The sequence below is a fragment of the Crassostrea angulata genome, chromosome 9, assembly GCF_025612915.1.
Source record: "Crassostrea angulata isolate pt1a10 chromosome 9, ASM2561291v2, whole genome shotgun sequence".
In the NCBI taxonomy this organism is placed as follows: domain Eukaryota; kingdom Metazoa; phylum Mollusca; class Bivalvia; order Ostreida; family Ostreidae; genus Magallana; species Magallana angulata.
In genome coordinates this window covers 38,842,246-38,864,076 of record NC_069119.1, presented here as the reverse complement: position 1 = coordinate 38,864,076, position 21,831 = coordinate 38,842,246, and the positions used below count along the sequence as shown (strand labels likewise).

Sequence of the window (21,831 nt, the reverse complement as noted above, 5' to 3'; positions counted from 1 at the left end):
CAGTCATTTTCATGGAAATATAGGTCATTCTTTAAATGACAACTTTTTCACTTAAGGTGGAATAACACAACACACATCATTACAAAACGGCTGACCTCTGATCGAAACGGCATTTCGTTTTAATCAAAATGATTTTTTCAGAGAAATAAATAAATTACCCCATAGCCGAGTTGATAAGGTATTGGGCTTGTGATCTGTACATCCCAAGTTCAAATCCCAAACGGGATTTTGTTGTTATTTACTGAATTGATCTTTTTAAATATTCAATTTTGTTTATCACCAAACTGCATATTTTTTGCTTATTTGACATATGTACAGTTTAATTATCATCATAATCATCATTCATAATCAAACATTTATTACCGACCCCCCCTCCCCCCTGAAAATGAAAATTTATTGAATCTACATTGTAAAATTATCGCAAATATGCCTCGGACCACCCCTGGCAAACGCCCCCCCCCCCCTTCTCTCAAACAGTGCAGACAATGGGAGCAAGCAGTATCAAGATTTTTCATAAAAAAGATAAACCGATGCACATTTAATGTGTCAGCATTTACATTTACAATTAATAAATGTTAAATGTGGGATGTAATAAGCAACAGTGAGCAAGAGTTTTCAAGTAAAAGGGATGTTCACCATTCAGTGCACGTGTGTAATCCTGATTTAAAAATAGATTAACCATATTTGAAAGGTGGATGGGGGAGGGGGGTCATCGCAAAAGGTTGTTAAATATGGTCTAATATAGCATTGAATCATGATTTTTTGAAGTATACAGTATCATAACTGCAGCGGTGTGTGCATACAAATTGAGTAACGCGCGTTAGCGCGTTATGAAAATTTGTATGCAAACATCGCTGCAGTTATGAGACTGTATACTTCAAAAAATCACGATTTAATGCTTATATTTACATTATTTTATCTTCATTCCTTGTCTGCAAATGTGATTTCCTATCTTATCCTAAGGGTATGTTCATATTAATGGAAGAGCCACAGTAACAGCCGCAAGCGTGAACTTTGATTTTTGCTTGTGACGTTGCAGTTAAGAGAGTTCAACGTTTGTGACGTCATAATAAAACTCGTCATTTTAACCTCCGAGTACCCTGTGTGCATAACAGTGTTTTAACTGCCGTAGCTTTCAACACACTTTACAAGCAAAAAATATGTGGAATGTAAATATGGTACAATGTAAATAATAACTGGTGTTGGATTAACATCATTACCAAATAATCATCAGTTTAGATTAAACCAAATATATATTCATGTAGCTAGAATATTTACTGGAGGGTGTGACCCGATTTTTGATAAATTGGGCTATTTCATTCATCTTAAAAAAGGTTCGTCTTACTTATGTACATTAAACAATTACTAGTCATTTGCGTGTGTGTTAATTCGATAGTTTTCTTCAAAAAACATTCAATTTAAAGTTTAATGTAAATGTATGTAGTTGTTATGAAACAAATGTCAAAAAATTCATTTGACCCCCTCTCCATGGTAAAGTTCATTCAAACCTCTCAGCTGTTTTGTGAATGGTCAGCAGGACTTAATATGTCTCATTCATAGTTATTGCGCGCCGATTAGTGGACGAGTCCAAATTGGGAGTATGAGAAGGGGGGTTTGCAGCAGAGACAATTTTCTTAACTTGCATGCATTTGCCTCCCCCTCCCATTTTTGTCGGAGCATATTATAAATGAAACTGAAAATAACTATAAAGCCAGTAAAGGAAATCTAATTGATTTGAATTGAAGTTAGAATAAGAAATTCCGTGACCAAATTAGAGCAAATAGATATACTTATATATAAGTAAATACACAGACACAGAAAAAAATAAACCCACAGAAAAAGCTTACTATCAATTCATGATCATGAATCAGACGAACAGCAACGAGACATTGCGCAAATTTGGGTATGACTAATGACTCGAAACACCAGAAATCCCGAAAACCACTGCTCGACTGTATTTTTGTGCGATGTATCAGGTTCTTAGAAGTTCTTCCTGCTAGAATGTAAAATCGGTCTGCTTTATTAAGATAAAATCTCAGGCATCAATCCAGGATTTGAAAAAGATAGCTCAGATAATTTTATTTCCAAATTCTGGGCCATTTTGGGCATACAAAATGACAAAATACAATAATTACAACAACACATATATATTGTGTCTTACAAAAAGAGAGAATGTTTCTGAATGATAGTTTACATTCATATAGAAGATGATTATTTTAGTATATTTCAGTTTCATTTAGTTGAACACAACTGTGGATTTTCTCATTTGGAAACAACTATAAACATGACAAATTAATATGTAGTTTGCAAAAAATTCAATAACACTATCACATTCAGTTGACATTTGCCGGATAAACTTATCTTTATTACATATATCTTTAAAAAATGTTATTAAATTTTTCATTACCGGATGTGGGAGTGGGGGTTGTAGGTTAATTTGTAATTTTGCTATATAAATTTGAGAAATTAGAATTTTTCACCGGGCGGGGGGTGGGGGGGTGGGGGGGGGGGCAGGGGGTCCTTCTCCTACATTGCCTCTTCTAGATTCGCGCATGCACTTTTTAAAACCTAATGAATGTGCAATAACATCATAATTTATATTGCTATAGTCCAGTGTCTATGCATATCGGATGGTAACTGTGAACAGTTTATAACATGTACAATAGGTTAAAACCGGACATTATGTGCCCGGTAAAATGATCTGATGAGTTCAAAATTCACCTTTGAATTATCAGGGACGAATCCAGGATATGAAGTTAAGTGTACATGGGCGCCAGTTGCAGGCACGTAACATCGGGGGGGGGGGGGGGGGGGGGGGGGGCTGGCCCCTCCACTTTTTCTCGCGGCAACAATTTTTTTTTTAAATTTACTGATAAAAAAATGAATTATCACAGAGTTGCCCCCCCCCCCCCCCACACTTTTTTGGGATTAGGATTAGGATTTTGAAGAATTTGGGAAACTTTAACATTTTCCTTTTTTTTTTTAAATATATATATATATATATATATATATATATATATTTTTTTTTTGCTTGTCAAGAATTTTTGGATGAGTCTGCCCCCCCCCCCCACTTTCAAAAACGATGCTACGTACTTGCCTGGGTTGTAGGCAGGGGGTCTGGGGCCGTCTTGAGACCCGCATGGGTCCAGGACACAGCCGTGGTGGGGGTTCTGGAGGCAAATCTCTTGGATTCTAGAGAATTTATGGGGTAAAAATGAAGCCTTTCAAAGTTATAATTTTGTGATATTTCTTCCCGTACGTTAAATGTGATAAAATTACAACTGTTCAGAGCGTGTAGATTTAAGACCAGCCTGCAGTTATCCAATCAAAAGCTATTATGCTTCTGAATCCAACTTCTCAATCTTTCAAGGTAAATTTAGGAACAATAATCTTTCCGGCGAGAAAAACTGGGGGGCTGAACCCTCTATCATACTATGTTTCTAATGTTTAGGTATAACTTTGCAAAAAAAGTGGGGGGGGGGGGCTAAGCCCCCCCCCCCCCTAGCCCCCCCCCGGTTCCGACGCCTATGTGGTGTATGTGTGTGTGTGGGTGGGGAAACTTATAATATGGTTTATTTTAGCTGCAATAATGTAGCCCGGCCTCTCCCGATTTTTTTTTTTTGATTTTGATTTTTTTTAATTTAATTTTTTTTTTTCAAAAGTCATGATCATTGTTGTAATTTTAATCAGAGAAGCATTTTATTACGTATGATATTTACCAGTCAAACGAGAATCACATACATGTATATGTATTACATTCTCTTTCTTGACTTTATCTACTTCCCTTCCGGATTCCTATCCAGATTATTCGTATTTTAGATGCACCGAGCGACACCTGACGGGAAAATTAATCATGGCCGCTAAAACTTCGTCTACAACTTAACAAACAGAAACAAGTTGATAAAAATGGAGGATGACGAGAGAACGCAGAAACTAAAAGCAGGAAAGCAAAAGGTGCAGCAAGTTTATCTTACAGAGGTTTTATTTGTACTTGTTTCTTCGACGAACTACGAATAATTCCGTTATGTTGATTCCGGGACAATGCAATGTGTACAGCGTGGCGATAATCGGACCCGATGTATCCTACATCCATGATTCGTAGGAAGTCTGACTATGTCAGTGTTTAAGAAAAAAATGCACTAATTCAATTTCATCAATCGGAGTGTTGTCATTGAGAAATACATGGTTGTAGCATTCTTTTTAGTCTTTTCGTATGGTGAGGATGGAAGTAGTGAGAACTCGATGTTGTAACAACCATACCTACTCACTGTTTACAGAACAGATCATAGAAAGAATAATCTTACCGTGATTAGGTCACACTTAGGTCACAGTAAGAATTGCTCCCATATATTTGTAATTTAGCAGCTGCGAAACAGATCTGCTTTGCGTCAATTGAAGTCTGTTAAAAATAATATGCAGGGGAAAAACACATTTTAATGCATTACAAACCGTTTTGAACATGCATATGTACTTATGTCCACAAAATATCCATTTAATTGGTCGTACCAAGGCATTTTGTTAATATACATGTACACGTTTGAATCTGCCTGCCATTTTGTCAGAAATTAATGCACTCAGAATATTTCAGATATTATCATTAACATGGCAACCTTAAACAGCGAATTTTCAAACATGATGTTTAAAGTGACAGTGATTTCATGGCAAAAACAGTAAATGAGGTAAAATGGGATTATAAACGAGCAACATCAATAGAAACCGTGCTTTTCAGTTGTCCTTTCAGTACTGTCGTTGCGGACGTAACGGTGGTCACCCCGTCAACAGACATTCAGACACAGGGTTCAAATAATATTTTCGAACCCAGGGGCCATGTGGACTCACAACTTTTCAGGTTATACAAGCCCACAATAATTTTTAGGGGCCCACTGATATTCACAATGAAATTAGTTTATAATATAAAAATATAGAGAATAAAAATTGTTATGTGCCAGTATTAATTTAAATTAAATCCAATATATTAAATTAAATTTTTTTATGTATTCATAAATTTTATAGATTAAATGTTTTGTAATTGTGTTAGCTAAATGACAAATAAAATCATTCTCTGTTTTTCTGTGCATTGTGGAGGTATTGGTCCAACCCTTTTACCCAATTACAACCATTATGTAAAGGATCTTATTGTTTTAGGATAACTGTAAACAAACAGTTTTATGATTATTTTAGCATTAATTTGGCAAATTTATTAACTAATTACAAGTTACCAACTAATTGTAATATCAACACTAAAAGAAAGAAACATCGGTTGCACAGTATGTGGTTGCATCACCCGTATGTTATAACCCCTAAAGATAAGACAGTTATTAATCACAACAGGGGTTAACTCGAGTCAATAAATTTTACACTCACCATGTGGGCAAAATAATTCTTTGAGTAATAGTCTACCAGAGTAAAAATTACTCGCATTTGCGAGTGGGCAAGTGGTTATTTGCAACCCTGCATCGTTGTTAAGAATGGCCTGACGCAAGAGCGACATCGGCAACAAACCTGACATTTAAAACATAACAATACAGAAACACATGTCATTTAAACAATAAAATGCTTTCTTTGGTGATTCATTCGGGATATGAAGGTAGCGACATTGCAGAAAAAAACATAACCGCGTTAGCGGGTTATGTAAATTTTTTCTGCATTGATCGCTACCTTCATAACCCGAATGAATCATCAAAGAAAGCATTTTATTCTTCATATTAACATCTTTCTTTTAGCTAATTGATAAATTGATTATGAAAAGTCACTAAATTACCTACTGTCAATGTACGTAAGTACGTTAGCTAAAAGAAACAGCCAAATCGCCTCCTGTGAGACTTTGAGTCTGACATCGTCATGATTATTTCGTGCAGTCCGTGATTTTTTCTAGGTCGCTGTAGGTTTGGACCAATCGATAAACAGGGCGTGTCTATATTTGTCCTGTCAGTTTCTTATCAGTTTCAGCAGCTGTAGATTTCGACCAATCGATAAACGGGGCGTGTAGATTTCAGTCTGGCTGTTTCTATAGAGCTATGAATTAACTATAAGTTTCCGTAAGAAATAGAGGGAATAATACTTTGTAGAATGATGTAAATATACAGTAATGAATACAGTCACAACACAAGACGCAATGATCATTATAGATAAAATATAAATCATCCACAATTACAGTATAGGCTCCCATATGGTGACTGTCCAAAGTCTGCTTTGAGCCCTGTATCAATACCTATTCATAGAATGTATGACTAACAATAATTTATTGCAATTGTATACATAATTCAATTATATTTTGTATTGAATGTGATAGAGATATTGCATTAAGCTGTTATGTCTTTTCAGTTAGCAGAGTTCCAGAAGAAACGAAAGAAGAAGAAGACACACTTACCAAAAGATGCCGGGGAAGAAGAACCAGTTACCGTGGCGACAGACCAAAGCGAGGCTTCGTTGTCCAGTTCAGGGGATGTGTCTTTTTCTGATGTAAGAATCTGATCCAAACTCAGCGTTATTTAAACAACAAAATACATGTACTTCCTTTGGTGATTCATGTGGGATATGAAGGTGGCGGCAGTGCAGAAAAAATACATAACCTGGGTTAGCGAGTTATGTAAATTTTTTCTGCACTGATTGCTACCCAAGCAGATTTTGATATACCGGTATCACTATTATTTTTCTGACTGTTATGAACTCTGTAAAGTATAATCTGAATTTGGTATTCCTGATTCAGAAGAGCGGCATCAAGGAATTAAATGCTTAAGTGTAGAATAAGGAATCTTCTGTTAAGTTTCCCAATGTTTAACTTTACTTGTATACCTGTATACATACTTAGGGACCCCCCCCCCCACTCAAATACAATCCCCAAACTATTCAAATGGAGAATATCCATTTATTATGCCTCCCTTTGAAGAAGGGAGGGCATATTGCTTTGCTGCTGTCGGTCGGTCCACCAACAGTTTCCGTTCATTTTCTTCGCAGAGGATAAACATAATGAAATGAAATTTGGTATACAGGTTTATCTTGATAATATCTAGATCAAGTTCGATTTTGGGTATGATCAAGCAATTTTCAACAGAGTTGTGCCTCCTTGGATGTAGAAAAATTCCAATTATTTGCAGTTTCTGTTCATTTTCTTCGAAGAGGATGCACATATTGAAATGAAATTTAATATGCAGGTTTATCATAATAATATTTAGGTCAAGTTCGATTTTGGATATGATAGAGCAATTTTCGACAGAGCTCTGCCCTTTGTATGTAGAAAAATTCCAATTATTTGCAGTTTCCGTTCATTTTCTTTGCGTAGGATGCACATATTGAAATGAAATTTGGTATAAAAGTTTATAATAATAATATCTAGATCAAGTTTAATTTTGGGTACATTCAAGCATTTTTTGTCAGAGTTATGTGCCTTGGACTTAGAAAAATTCCATTTATTTGTAGTTTCCGTTCATTTTCTTCGCAGATGTTTCCAAGGGAGGGGGCATAAGTGTTTTACAAACAGCTCTTGTTTATTTCAGTAATTTTTCAATTTATAAAGACCTTGTTATTTGCTTTTGACAAATATGGTAGAGTTATTTTGAAAAAAAAAACCCAGGCATAACATTTATATTGATTTCATGGAAAAAAAAATTCTGCAACATTTGATATAAGGGACCATTAATTGAAAACGACTGTAAACTATGATGTGCCATTGTTTACTTATTTGTTGTTGACTACATGCTGTTATTGAATTCTGTTTGTTTTTAGAGCGACCAGGGAATGACTGAGACAGCACCTGACGTAAGTACTTTGTGGACTTATTTCTCTGTATAATGGGGTATGTTTTACAAAAGAGCTTACGACAAAGATTCCTAATTAGTAATTAAATGCAAAGAATTTATTAATTAATTAATTTTACCACAAAGTAGATGTGTAAAATGTGTAAATAAAGCCATTCATAAAAGTTCAACATCCATAATGTGGACAGCTTGATAATGAGAACTGTTCTATGGTATAGAGCATTCCATGATGTAGAACTTTCCATGATGAGGATTGTTCCATGATGTGGACTGTTCCATAATGTGGACTGTTCCATGATGTGGACTGTTCCATAATGTGGACTGTTCCATAATGTGGACTGTTCCGTGGTGTAGAACATTCCATAATGTGGACTGTTCCATGGTGTAGAACATTCCATGATGTGGACTGTTCCATGGTGTAGAACATTCCATGATGTAGAACTTACCATGATGAGGACTGTTCCATGACATAAACAGTTCCATGATGTGGACTATTCCATGATGTGGACTGTTCCGTAATGTGGACTGTTCCCTGGTGTAGGATGCATGACATTGCATGACAGGGATTTATCAGCCTATTTTGGGAAATTCCATTTTTGGGGAATTGGAAAAATTTTATTGACCATTTGATGAAATTGGGAAATATTTCGTATCATGAATTTGAGGTATGGTCCACATAGACCTCTGAATTTTGACAACCAAATAGCTAGACTTTTATATAGAATCTTACTGCATTATACAGATGTATATATATATCTAAGATTTCTACGTTTAGGATTAGAACATTTATTTTTTTTAAAAAGAATTTAATAAACATCTTCAAAGAAGTACACAATTTATCAACATCCCCTTTTAAAATGCAAAAATGCATTGATCAGAAAGTATAATTTTCTATTTGAAAAAATTCCTAATGCATACTATTACTTAAGCATCGATCTAGTAATGTATAAATAATATGATACATTCACAGTAAACCACAAATTACAATGTTTTTAGAAAAACAGGAAATTCTGATTAAAAGTTGGCGATGTTTACCGAGTGTTTTTAAACTTATTTTCTTATTTGACTGCAGCTTTGTTAAATTAGTTAAATACAGAAAATTTATGGTAATTTTGGTTACTTTACGAAGTATTTTCCCAACAAAATCAATATATAAGCACAATTCACCATTTGGGGAAAAATACTGCTAAATTGGAGAAATTGAGCCTGTTTTCGATTTGGAATGGGGATATAGTATTACATTGAATGTTGTAGGACACCCGGACCTTACTGCGGAGACAGACAGCGCTGTACGCGGCCTATGACAGAATCGAAGAACTGGAGGAAAGCCTCACAGGAAAACAGCTTGCCCTGGACAAGGTCATCTCAGAAAACGACCAGCTCCAGCGCAAAATACAGGAGTCAAAGGTAATCATCCATCACAGCTACAGACAGTAAAATAACACTGGAAAAAACGCTCGCCTGTCTTTAATGTTATTTACTGCTAAATCCAATAACCCCCTCCCCCCCCCCCCCCCCCCAGTTCACAATGAAAAGTAAGAGGACACAAGCATTTAGTCCATTTCCACAAAAACAAAGTCTGCAACTAATGGTTTCAAATAATGCTTTTAAACACTAAATTACACATATACTAAGATAAGTTTTTCCTGAAATCGGTGGACTTGGAAAGGTTTCAAATCAGATGTTTTTGTTTAGTAGTCCTAAAATTTGGCCTTTTTTGCATTTTTTTCTGTTTTTTAAATAGTTCACTAAAGTTTTTAAAATTTTTAGTGTACGTAACCCACATAATAGCCATATATAAAGTGTACATACAGGTAACTCTCAATGGCTCGAACTTAGATCGCTTGAAGCATTTAGGAATGTAGGAAACATCAAGGGCAGGCTTGCTCAAGTACCATATTTTAGTATTTAATGTGTAAAATTATGTAAAGGAAAATGTATGTTCAAATTGTACTTGAGCAGACCTGCGCTCTATACTTCCGAATGCAAAATATAAAGAAAAACTGAGGATATTTTCATTTGTTTGCAAAATTGCAGGAATTTCGTCATTAAGGTGATGTCATAGATAAACAGCAAATGAGCAATCATAACTAAAATCAAGATTAAAGTGATAGGCATTCTCTGTACAATGATTTATGAAGATATGATTTTATACGATGCTGTTTTAAAAATTTATTAAATTTGGGGGCAGATATTTAACCATAACAAATATAGTCCTTTTAAGCTCAAATCGTGTGAAGGTCCCTTAAAGGATAATTTGCTGATTATGATTTCAAACAATTCATTTCTTGGACATCTGTGATATTTGGTGTGATTAAAGTTTATTTGATTTGATTTAGTTTGTGTGTGATTTACACATGATTGGTTTGTCAGTTTTAGTGTGATTTAACTGTGATTGATCTGTTCCAGCTGAACGACTTGGAGTCGGCCGTGAAGAAACGGGAGGAGTTGATCGTCCAACTGTCTTCTGCTCTTCAGACCGTGACCAGTCAGACGCCTAGTGATGCCATAGCAACGGAAATGGCACAGGAAGTTCAGAATTTGAAGAGCCAGCTCCTAAATGTACGTCATTGAAGTCATCATTATAACAATATGTCATTGATGTCATCATTGTAACAATAAGAATCTAATGTGGGCGGGATTGTCTTCGGCATATTAATGCTATATTAACCTCCTTTAAATGAAGACATGTTTAAAAAAAACTAGGAACATGTTAAGGATTTTCTATTTTCAAAACTTTTTTGGGTGGTCAAAAACATCATATACAAAGGATAAAAAATATCTGACGGTTAATTTGTTGACAAACCAGCCTCTTTAAGTTCAAAAAAAAAAAAATCAAAAAAATGAAGATCAGTTTTAAGTTTGCTTTGTTATACAAACTTGGTTGTTTTCTTCACCAATATTTACAAATCCAAAGAGCTTCTCATAAGGTTTGCGTAAATGGTATATCTTGAATGAGTAAAACACCCTTGATTTGACATAGGAAACATAGTTATTTGGTTTACATAGGAAATAAATTTGTTATTCTGGCCCAATCAAGAGTGTACGGGTATTTACCCAGAGTTGTCTTTCATACTCCCTTTGGCGTTCGGGTGTATGGAATACAATTCAGGGTGGATCCCCGTACTCCGGGGTGGATCCCCGTACTCCGGGGTAGATCCCCGTACTCAGGGGTAGATCCCCGTACTCCCTGATTGGACCTTGGTAACAAATAGTAGTACTGTAGATTCCTAATAAAACAAGGAATTTAAATCCGCGGAAAATTGCAGGAAAGCACGTCTTGCAGATTTTAAAATCTTGCTTATTTCTTAGTACAGATGTAAACTAAATGGAACTGTGATAAAAACTGGTGTTTGCGGCTTTCTTGTGATTTGATGCAAAACAATTTAATTGGAGAATTAAGTACTAGCCTAATATAAGGAATTTACAGTATTTAGCCTTTATTTCAGATATTCCGGTTCTGAATTCTTGTAAATTGTTGAAATAAGTTTTTGTGGTCATAACCATTTTTGGTCTGTTTTGATCTCCTACAAAAGAAGAGCTCTATACATGAATTAGATTAACTTGGACCATAACCTTGTGACTGTTCTTTTGTAGGCAAGCAAAATGCTGGAGACCCAGATGGAGAAATACCGGACCACAACGCAGACTCTACAGGAGGCGAAGGCCGAGATATCCATCTTACAGAAACATCTCAGGGAGCGAGACAAAGGTCAAGAGGTCAAAGGGTCACCAGCAACCAATCAGGAAGAGCCTTCACAGCTTCAAGCGGCCAATGAAGAGAGACTTCAACTAGAGCAAGAACTCCTCGAGGCCAGGAATCAGATAGCCTCCCTTCAGGAGAGATTGCAGGACAACTCGACAGGAAACGACGAAAAACTCGGTCAGATTCTGGGTGAATTGGAAGCTTTACAGGAAGTGGTCACAGGTAAAGACCATGAGCTCCTTGATTTACAGTCACGCGTGTCTGCCAGTGAGGAAGAGCGAGATAAACTACAGTCACGTATTTCAGACATTGAAGAAGAAAGAGATAGACTGAGTAATATTGTATCTAATTTAGAGGCAAGAATTCTAGAAAATGACAGACTCAAAGAGGAAAATGACAAACTGAAAACTAACATTCAAGATGTAGAAGAGAGGTCTCGTAAAGAATTGGAGCAAATCAAAAATGAAAACATAGAAGTCCTAGAAAATCTGAGAAATGAGAATGCCAAAGAAGCTGAGTGTTTGTTAAATGAATGCAATGAACTTAAATCCAAACTCGGTGAATTTGAAAACAGTATTAAAGAAACAACAGAAATGAAACTGAAAATGAAAGATCTGGAAGAAAAATTTAAAGAGATGGAAGAAAAATCTGCTAGTGAGAGTGGTGAGGTGGATCTTATGAGAACAGATTATGAACTGTTGACAGATACCCTGAAATTAAAGAATGAGAGAATTGCGGAGCTAGAGCGGTCTGTTACAGAGGAGAAACACGAGATAGAAATTGAACTCTTACGCGGGGACAACGAACTCCTGTCTGAGCAAGTCCGAAGTCTGGAGGAGAAACTGGAAGGATCCGAGAAAAACATCGCTGAGAAAGGGAGACAATTGGAGTTTGTGCGTACCGAGGTTGAGGAGTTAGAATCACGTCTCCGAGACAAAGACGAGATAGCATTCATGTACGAGACCAGCATCACTAACCTCCAGCGAGAAAAAGAACAGCAAGCTTTGGAAATGGACCAACTGAATGAGGAATTGGAAAATGCCCTGTTGAAATGTAAACGAACAGATGAGCTTGATTTGCAGCTAGAATCTCTGGTGTCCCAGCTCAACGGCCTACAACAAGAGTGCCAGTGTTACCGCGTCCAGAACGACGAGCTCAAAAACAAAATCAACGTCCAGCAGGATCTGTATCTCAGCCAGCAGTACCAGATCGAAGTTGCGGGGAGGGAAAAGGAAGAGCTTCTGACAGAAAACCAACGCCTAGGGGTTGAGAAAGAGGAGCTGAGACAGGAGGTCATGAAACTACAAGTTGCAATGGAGAACTCGGGTATTGCAAAATCTGAAGATCTGATGGAGGGAAACGTGGAATCTCGCAAGAAAGTAGAGAAGGAAATGAATGAAGTGGAAGCAAAAATTCGACATCTGAAGGAAGAGAATTTGTCCTGGAAGATGAAAGTTCAATCTATGGAGGACAAAATTCTTGACTTGCATAAAGATCTTGAGGTGTCCCAAGACAGCACTGCAGCAGAAATTGGAAAGCTTCATGATTTCTATAAACAAGAAATTCTGGACAAGGATGATGTGATAAATTCATTACAAACTGAAATAGAAAATTACAAAGCAAACACAAAAAAAGAAAATAATTCCGCTGCAGTTGGAAAACATGAAGACTGGAAGACATCAGAAAACAGTGATGGTAACTCTATCACGAATTCCATGATGGAATCAATGGTGGAAGATCTTCTCTGTCAAAGTGAGGCTGCGATTGAAAAAGAGGCTGGCTACCAAAAAGAGGATCCTATTGCAAACTGGGAAAAAGAAAACGTTTGTGAAGAAATAGAGTTGGTTCAGGAGGAAATGATTCCAGTGAGTCACATAAATTTGTTAACATCCTGTGAGGACCAATCCAGTAAACTCGGTAAAGATAATGGTGGTGATCAGGACGAACCATTAGAACTCTGTGCTTCCAACATTGGTGGTGATGAAGAGGAGATTTCCCATTTACACCACAGCCTTTCAGCTCCCAGGGACTCGGAGGTTACTGAGGAAGGAACAATCCAATCCTCCTCATTATCTGAAAATGAATCTTCAAGACTAGACAACACTGAGGAGGAAATAAGATCTGTGTTGAATTTAGAGTCTAGTGTTTCTCTGGACTCAGGAAACTTTTTAATGATTTTAAAAACCTTAGAAAATCAAAAACACCATCTCCTGGAAAAGTTGAAACGGGCAGAAGCAGAGAGGGACAAACTTTGGTCAAAATTTCAGAATACCAAAACTGATGAAATATCTGATGACAGTTTGAATCTAGATGACTCTATTGATGAAGATAATACACAGTCTCAACCTCAATTTGTGGAAGATGAAATAATCGTTAGGGAAGAAACAAATGAAAGTTTTGCTGAAGGGAGCATTGTAGATGAATCAGAAGATGGAGTGGATGGGCCAGACAGTCTTGAAGTCATCTTCCCAGACACGTCGTCTCCAGATAATGGTGCCGTGACCAGGATCCTGGATGAGGAGGGAGCACCACCTGCCCACGAGATGGAGACTGGGAGACAGGAAGGGGTCACCATGGCGGTGGAGCCAAAGAAGACTCAGGTGAGCCCGTGCATGCTTTCATCAGGTGCTGCAGCTTCTTCTGTTAGTGTTGATGCGTTAACTAATTCCAGTTCTGTTTATGTTACTGTTGACAATGTTACTGTTGACAATGTTACTGTTGACAATGTTACTGTTCAGATATCACCCACTGTTTCTACCACTGCTCACAATGCAGGAGAATTAAGTAATGTAACAGGTCCAATTCCACCCGGTGTTATTTCTTCAGCTTTTGGTTCTGGAGATTTAAAAAATAAAAATACAAAGACTGTGTCTGGTGATTTTACTACTGATACCAGTGCAAATGTTAGTAGTTTTGATTCAGCAATGGCTTCAGAGGATATTGTCAATGTTAGTGAAATGGAAGATTTATCCTTAACAAGAATAGCAAGTTTGTCGTCAAAAAATGAATCTCTTCAAATTAAAATAGACTCGTTAATTGTTGAATTGGACAGAAAATCTGGAGAGTGTGAGGACCTTAAAGACAGATATAACCAAGTGTCTAACAGATTCGATGTATTCAAAGCAAGTTTTTCAGACATTTCCGTCAAAAATGAAAATCTAGAATATGAGAATGAAGATCTCAGCAGCAAACTGGAAAACCTACAGAAGGAACTTGAGGATGTGAGAGCAGACTATTCGAGTTTACAGGACCATTATGACATGGTGGGGGACGAGAATCACAGTCTAAGATACGAGCACGATCAGCTGATACAGAAGTACGAGGCTGTGATGTCCGAGAACTCGAGTTTGTTACAAAGTCTGTCAGACTCTGATGTCATGGGAACAAAGATTTTACGGGAAAGTGAGGAAATCGTCACAAAACTCAGTGAGATGGAGGAAGAGAACTCGAGATTGAGTCAGAAGCTATCTCGGTCTGAAAAGGCAAGCTCAGAGCTTGAAGCAGAGATTGAGGGTCTCAGTAAAAAATTAGACAAAGGAAATGTTAACTATGAAAGTTTGTTACTGGAAAAAAGTGAGTTAGCTGAAAACCATAGAAAACTCATAAATGAAATGAAGATAGTACAGAAAGAAAAATTAGATAGTTTGAGAAAATCACAGAATTTACAACAACAACTTGAGCTGCAGATTCAGGAGATAAAAGATGTGAGATGTGCCAAGATCTCAGAGCTAGAATCTCGAGTTGATGAGTTGAGAGGCCAGAACAGAACGCTGACATTTGACAGACAGAATGCTGAGTCTAAGATCAACAGTCTCGAATTGGAAGCAGAAAAACTCCGAGAAGAGCATGAGCTGTTACTTTGTCAGAGGGACGACAAAATGAGGAGACTGAGTGAGGAGTTAGATGGATTGAGGAGCTCCGTACAGCAGAAAGACACAGAGCTTCATACAATCAAAGGAATATTACGCGACAGTGAAAACACGAATCATCAGCTTCAGAGGGAAATCGCAACACTCCAAGCCAACAACACAGAATTAAGTGACAAACTGACTCTGTTAGAGAAACAGTTGGAGTCCAAAGACAGAGAGGGGGAAACAGTTCAGAAACAATGTCAGGAGCTGACAGAGGCTCTCAGCCAGAGGGACGAAGAAATCACAGAGCTTAGGGGTCAGCTAAAGGCAGTGGAGGAAAGGCTAAAGGTAGAACAGGGGGAGAGGGAAAAGGCCCAGAGGGAGAGGAAAAAAGCCCAGAGTGAGAAGGATAAGGCCCAGGAGGAGAGACAGCTCCTTGTGAAGACTCTTACTCAGAAAGAGAAACTATTAGTGCAGAGGCAATCAGCAGAAAAAGAAACAGAGACCAAGTTAGAGGAGAAAATGACTCGGATTTCTGAAATTGAAGAACAACTGAGTAATAAAGAGAGGGAATTTGACAACTTGGCAGCTCATCTGGAGGAGAGCAAGAAAGCGTGGAAGGAGGAGCTAAGTGTGAAAGACAGTGAGATTGACCGCCTGACCTCATCAAACAAAGAGACTCAGCAGTTGGTGGACGGTCAAAACCAGCAGCGCGTGGAGGACATCAGACAGACAGAAATGGAGATTCAACGCATTGAGGCAGAGTTGAGCCAAAAATTAGATGCAGAGAGAGAAATGAAAGAAAAAATTGAACAACAAATAAAGAAAATGGATGCAAAAGAAATCCAAATCAAGGATTACCAGTTAAAACTTTCACAGTTGACGAATGAGATTGATTCAAATCAAAAAAAAATTGAAGATATGAAATCAAGTCATGAAAAAAGTGTTGAAGTCCTAAACGAGAAGGTGAGGCATGAAGCAGTAGTAAATAAAGACCTTCTTGTCAAAATCTCAGCATTGGAAGAATCCAATGCTGCACTGGGCAAACAACTAAATGAAGTGGAAGAGAAGTGTGAACGTCTGAAATCAGAGCTAAGGAGTGAAGTTGAGTCAAGACTGAATGAAAAGCACCATCAGATTGAGCAGCTGAGGGAAGACATAGGAGAGTTGAAGGAGAATATAGGGAGCAGTGAGCAGACAGAGGAAGGGATACCTGTCCTGGAATCACTAGGGAAACTCCAAACAGCTCTGTCCAGGATCACGGACAGCATGAGGGTCGAAACAGGGGGAGGCCTACAGGTGGAAGATACAGCAAGCCTACAGGTGGAAGATACAGCAAGCCTCCAGGTGGAAGATACAGCAAGCCTACAGGTGGAAGATACAGCAAGTCAGCATCCTGAATCAGACAAGTTGGAGAATCAATTGGTAACAGGGGGAGGCCTACAGGTGGAAGATACACCAAGTCAGCATCCTGAATCAGACAAGTTAGAGAATCAATCGGTAATGATCGTGGAAGCAATGGAGCAGACGACAGACAAATCCACTGAGCAGGCGACAGCAGAATCCTGTCAGACTACAGACAGTGTTACCAAGGTGACTGCTCTCGTGGAAATTCATGAACTGAAGGAAAGTGTTAAAGCATTGCAGGCCCAAGTTCAGGGGCTGCAAAAGGACAAAAATCATTTAAAGACTTGTCTAAAGGAGGCCACACAGGGATTGAGTCAGGGTGATCGGGAAGAAATGGAGGCAGTGCTTGAGGAGAATAGCCACTTAATGGAGGAAATCAAAGCTTTGTCTGGGGAACTAGAGAAATTAAAGAGTAGAGCCGAAAAAGAAGAGAAAACGGTCACTTACTCAGACAACACTGAGGATCAACTTCAGAAAAAGTTTGATATTTTGACGATGGAAAATCGGAACTTGAAGCAGAGTTTCTCTGATTTGGAGAGAGAGATCGAGCAGGGACAGAGTCAGATCCTGCAGATGACCCTGATGTTTGAGCAGTCGGTGTCGGCCAATGAAGTACTGAGGGACGAGATACTCTCCCTGAAGGAAGAGTTAGAAAACATTGCCGAGTCAAGGGAAACCGTGGACCTGGCACTGACAAACATGGAGCAGAGAGTGAGCCGACAAGAGGTCAGGGATGACTTGTACAGTTCAAAGGTCAAATCAGAGGTCATACAGCCCAGTAAGGATAGTTCAAAGGTTGAATCAGAGGTCACATGGCCCAGCGAGGGCAGTTCAGAGGTCAAATCAGAGGCCACACAGCCCAGCAGGGATAGTTCAAAGGTCACCCAACCCAATGAGGACAGCTGTGGTGACGGATCAGAGATTAATCAGCTTGGTGAAATTCTTGTCTCCCTGACTCTGTCCAACTCCCAGAATGTGCTTCTAAAGGAGGAGAATGAGAAATTGAAAAGTCGCTTGCTTGAAAAAGAAAATTTGATAGAAAATTCATTTCATCAAATGGAGAATGATTCCAGTGTAATAGTAGAAAGGTCTAAAACAAAAGAAGGAGAATTAGAGGATGCGAGGAAGACTCTGGCAGAGAGAGAAGAACTGATACACATCTTAGAGGAGCAAGTGAAGTTAGTGTCGAGAGAGAACTCAGAAATGAGGGAGGAAAGGGAGACCATTATAGAGGAGGTGAAAGTTCACCGAGATATAACAAGCGAGATGAGAGACTCGGTCGAGAAGAGTCGACAAGATGTGAGTGAGATTCGTAAAGAGCAGTCTGGATTTAAGTTGAAGATGGATGAAATTATTGAGGAAAAGGATAAGCTTGCTAGAGACTTGATGAAAAGAATCACTGAAAACCAGGAACTGAGAGCAAAAGTTGGCATCCTATCAATCGAAAACGACACGCTGAAACAATCGCAGGAGAGCTTCGAGAGAGTGAAGGCAGAGCGAGACGAACTGCTCTCAATGCAGGAGAAGCTGTTAGAGGACCTGACAGAAATGCAGGGAAGATACGAAGCTGTGCACTCCATGATGGAGGAGACCAAACAGGAATGTAACAGCGAGATGGAGAGACTGCGACAACAGCTTGGGGCGGTGAACCGCGACGTCGGGAGCCTGAAGACGTCCATCGACGTTCTCCAGTCAGAACTACAGTCGACGCAGGAACAAAAGGAGCAGCTGATGAGTAGTCTGGAGGAGAGGACCGGTGAGCTGGGGGTGACAGAGAAGGAGAGAGTGAAGGAGGTCAACGACAAAATCAACAAGGAGCTGCAGAATCAGAGGAGGGCCTGTGTAGGGTCCATCAATGCAGAGGCTTGTGGAGGACCTTCCAATGTTGAGTCCTCTGGAAGTTCTATTAATACTGAGGCCCTTATGGGACCTCATAATGAGGCTTATAGAGGGTCTGCCTTTGACGAGGCTACTCCTGATGGTGCTGATGTTGTGGAGTCAAGGTCCAGGTCCGGTAATTCTTATGACAGGGAAATCGAGACTGTGGAGTCTGACCACAACTCTTCAAAGGAAGAAAACATTGAGAATGGTGGGATGGGTGAGTGTGGTATGGAGGAAGACAATCAAGAGGAAATATTGAGGCCTGACTCTTTAGCAGCCGTGTCTGAGAGGGACTCGGTTGTTGAGGAGACAGAGATGGTTAGTGAAGGCAAACCCTCAGAACAGAGTTTTGTAGAGAAGAGTGATGAACAAGATGGAATGGACACAGAGTCGGAGAGAGACAGCATCAGACAGGAACTCGAGACGGAGTACAATCAGAAAGTGGAGGGACTCCGCTACGAGATGGAGGAACGTCTCGAGATGTCTCTGAAGGACAAGGAGTTTGAGCTGCTCGGGAAGTTTGACGTAGAGAAGCGGGTCTTGGTTCAACAGATGGAACAGTCGCTGGGACAGAGGATCGAGGCGGTGAAGGCGGAGAAACACAAGGAGTTCGTGGAGGCCATGCAGCGAGTCAGGAAGGACCAGGGGAGGAAACTCCAGAAGGAGGTCAAGGGTCGACACCGAGTCCAGAAACAGTTGCAGGTAAGATCAATAATAACGGATATTTACAGCCAGTTTTTCACATGAGTTCTTTAAAGTTAGGCTGAATACGCAACAAATTACTTGCCAGATTTTCACATGAGTTCTTTAAAGTTAGGCTGAATACGCAACAAATTACTCGCCTGGTTTTCATATGAGTTTTATTAAAATTAGGCTGAATACTCAACAAATCACTCGCCTGGTTTTCACATGAGTTCTTTGAATGTTAGGCTGAATACTCAACAAATTACTTGCCTGGTTTTCACTTGAGTTCTTTTAAAGTTAATGAGTTCTTTTAAAGTAAGGCTAAATACTCAACACATTACTCGCCTGGTTTTTACTTGAGATCTTTCAATGTTAGGCTGAATACTCAACAAATTACTTGCCAGATTTTCACATGAGTTCTTTGAATGTTAGGCTGAATACTCAACAAATTACTCACCTGGTTTTCACATGAGTTCTTTTAAAGTTAGGCTGAATACTCAACAAATTACTCGCCAGATTTTCACTTGAGTTCTTTTAAAGTTAGGCTGAATACTCAACAAATTACTCGCCTGGTTTTCACATGAGTTCTTTGAATGTTATGCTGAATACTCAACTAATTACACATAAAATCTACCTTAAAGTTTTAAACATGAATTTAAGCCATAAACTTTTTTGTTAGGTGAAGAAAGAATCAAAATATTTTAGCTTTAAGTATTGAAAATGTTGCTATTTTTTCATACAGAGCTCTTTATTTTAAGAAGATCTTGTAATGGCCAAGTCCACCCAGCGTATGAAAAAGCACTCTCATATTTTTAGATAGGATTTTTTAAGCTATTACAGTAATATATTATATGAAGAAATTTCTTCATATGTTAGCTTTGAAATAGAACTCTTTTTCTCGAGGAGATCAATATAGTCTAAAATGACTTTTTCAGCCGTCTTATTGCATAAAAGACAGGAGTTTGTAATACTTGAATATTTGTATCTAGCAAAAAAAAAAAATCTGAGAGAATTTTTTTTGTCAAATTTGTGAAGTAGGTGTTTACCTGAAACTCTCACAAGGAATTCCTGTGAATGCTCTTTATGTGTAAATTTTGTAATATCTAGCAAAAAAAAATCTTTGAGAAAATTTTATGTCAAATTCATGTTAAGTAGGTGTTTACCTGAAACTCTCACAAGGAATTCATGTGAATGCTCTTTTCATTTAAAATTTACATATTAGGCACACAAAAAAACCTTTGAGAAAATTTCATATCAAAGTCATTTAAAGTAGGGTTTCATCTGAAGTTTACATATTAGGCACAATTGGCTGTTTTTACTTGTAATTTAGAAATTGTGTCATGAAATACTGTGAAGCAGGAATTTTTTGTTGTTTAAAGAAAAACAAAAATATTTACGAAATAAACAGCATGTTTAAAGGCTCACTGGGATATGAATTTGGTTGGTCACGTGATCAAATCCTGTGAAACCCAAAGGGCTCTCAGACGATATGATCAGTAACCAACCAAGTTCTTACCATGGTGAACTTTTTCACGAAAATTTCTTGCACCCGAATAAACATTGGTTTACAGTATTCTGTGCATAAAAGATAATTTAGTAGTGATAATTAAACGTCAAATATATTATTTCAACCTTTGAATTTATATTTTAAAACTTGGAATGGTCTGTTTTATTATATTTTATGAGTTTAAAACTAATATTGTTTTGTTTTCTTATATTTCAGGAAGTTTCTGAGGAGCGAGATGAACTCAGAAGTGAGTTGAGTCACCTTCACCAGAAGCTGAGCCGTACTCAAGTGGGGACCATGATAGACTCAGTATTCACCGAGCCTGACCAGTTTCAACAGAGCTCCCCATCTCACCTCAACTCCTCTTTTATCTCAGAGTCAATCTCGCCACCGAGTTCTCTGAATCTCGGCTCGGATCAGGAGTGGTTCTGTGGGAACTCGGCCTGTCAGAAGATGTTCCACAGCTATAAGGATTTGTCTGACAGGATGGAGAACATTGCATTCCGAGCCCCAGGGAGTGGACAATCCGACGTAGTGACCCGAGCCCCAGGGAGTGGACGATCCGACGTAGTGACAGGTGATAGAAATGTGGAGCAGGGATTTCAACCCGAGATCCTTGGAGAGGAGAGACTTCTGGACGAAACAAAGTTTGGTTTAGGGAGCGCAGGATCAGACTTGATGAGAGATCAGAAAAATAGGAAAAGACACAAAAGTCTAGGCAATGAGCAGGATGGAAATGACAGAGTCGCTGAACTTGGTCAGGGCTTCCAGCCCGAGTGTGATGAAGTATTCTCTGAGAACATTCAAGATGGCGAGTACCTCTCAGAGAGCCAGAAAATCCAGATTGGATTCAATCCGGCTGAGCATGAGTCCTTCAAAGACATCCGAGATCAGGATTTGCAGGCCAGCCGACTCAGTTTAAATTTAGACTCCACCTGGGAAAGCCAGGGGGTTCAAAGGTCAATCTCGGAAGATTGTCCCCCACAGTTCTCACCCGAGTTGAAGAAGCTGAAGGTGTTTCCTGCGTCTGCTCCTGTG

At 38.6% G+C, this 21,831-nt stretch overlaps 1 protein-coding gene across 13 annotated transcripts in view; it reads left to right on the top strand.

The window, feature by feature from the left end:
- The first annotated feature begins 3,808 nt into the window (after nucleotides 1-3,808).
- The window catches only part of LOC128163698 (A-kinase anchor protein 9-like), a 132,853-nt gene continuing 114,830 nt past the window's right edge, over nucleotides 3,809-21,831 (top strand). For all 13 annotated transcript variants that reach the window (XR_008240849.1, XM_052827335.1, XM_052827337.1 and 10 more), the window contains exons 1-6: nucleotides 3,809-3,954; nucleotides 6,325-6,462; nucleotides 7,726-7,758; nucleotides 9,012-9,164; nucleotides 10,167-10,319; nucleotides 11,355-14,063. Coding sequence is in view for 12 of the 13 variants with exons in the window: in XM_052827335.1 (XP_052683295.1) it covers nucleotides 3,907-3,954; nucleotides 6,325-6,462; nucleotides 7,726-7,758; nucleotides 9,012-9,164; nucleotides 10,167-10,319; nucleotides 11,355-14,063 (3,234 nt within the window). In the remaining variant the exon portion in view is untranslated. The remainder of the gene's footprint in view (nucleotides 3,955-6,324; nucleotides 6,463-7,725; nucleotides 7,759-9,011; nucleotides 9,165-10,166; nucleotides 10,320-11,354; nucleotides 14,064-21,831) is intronic.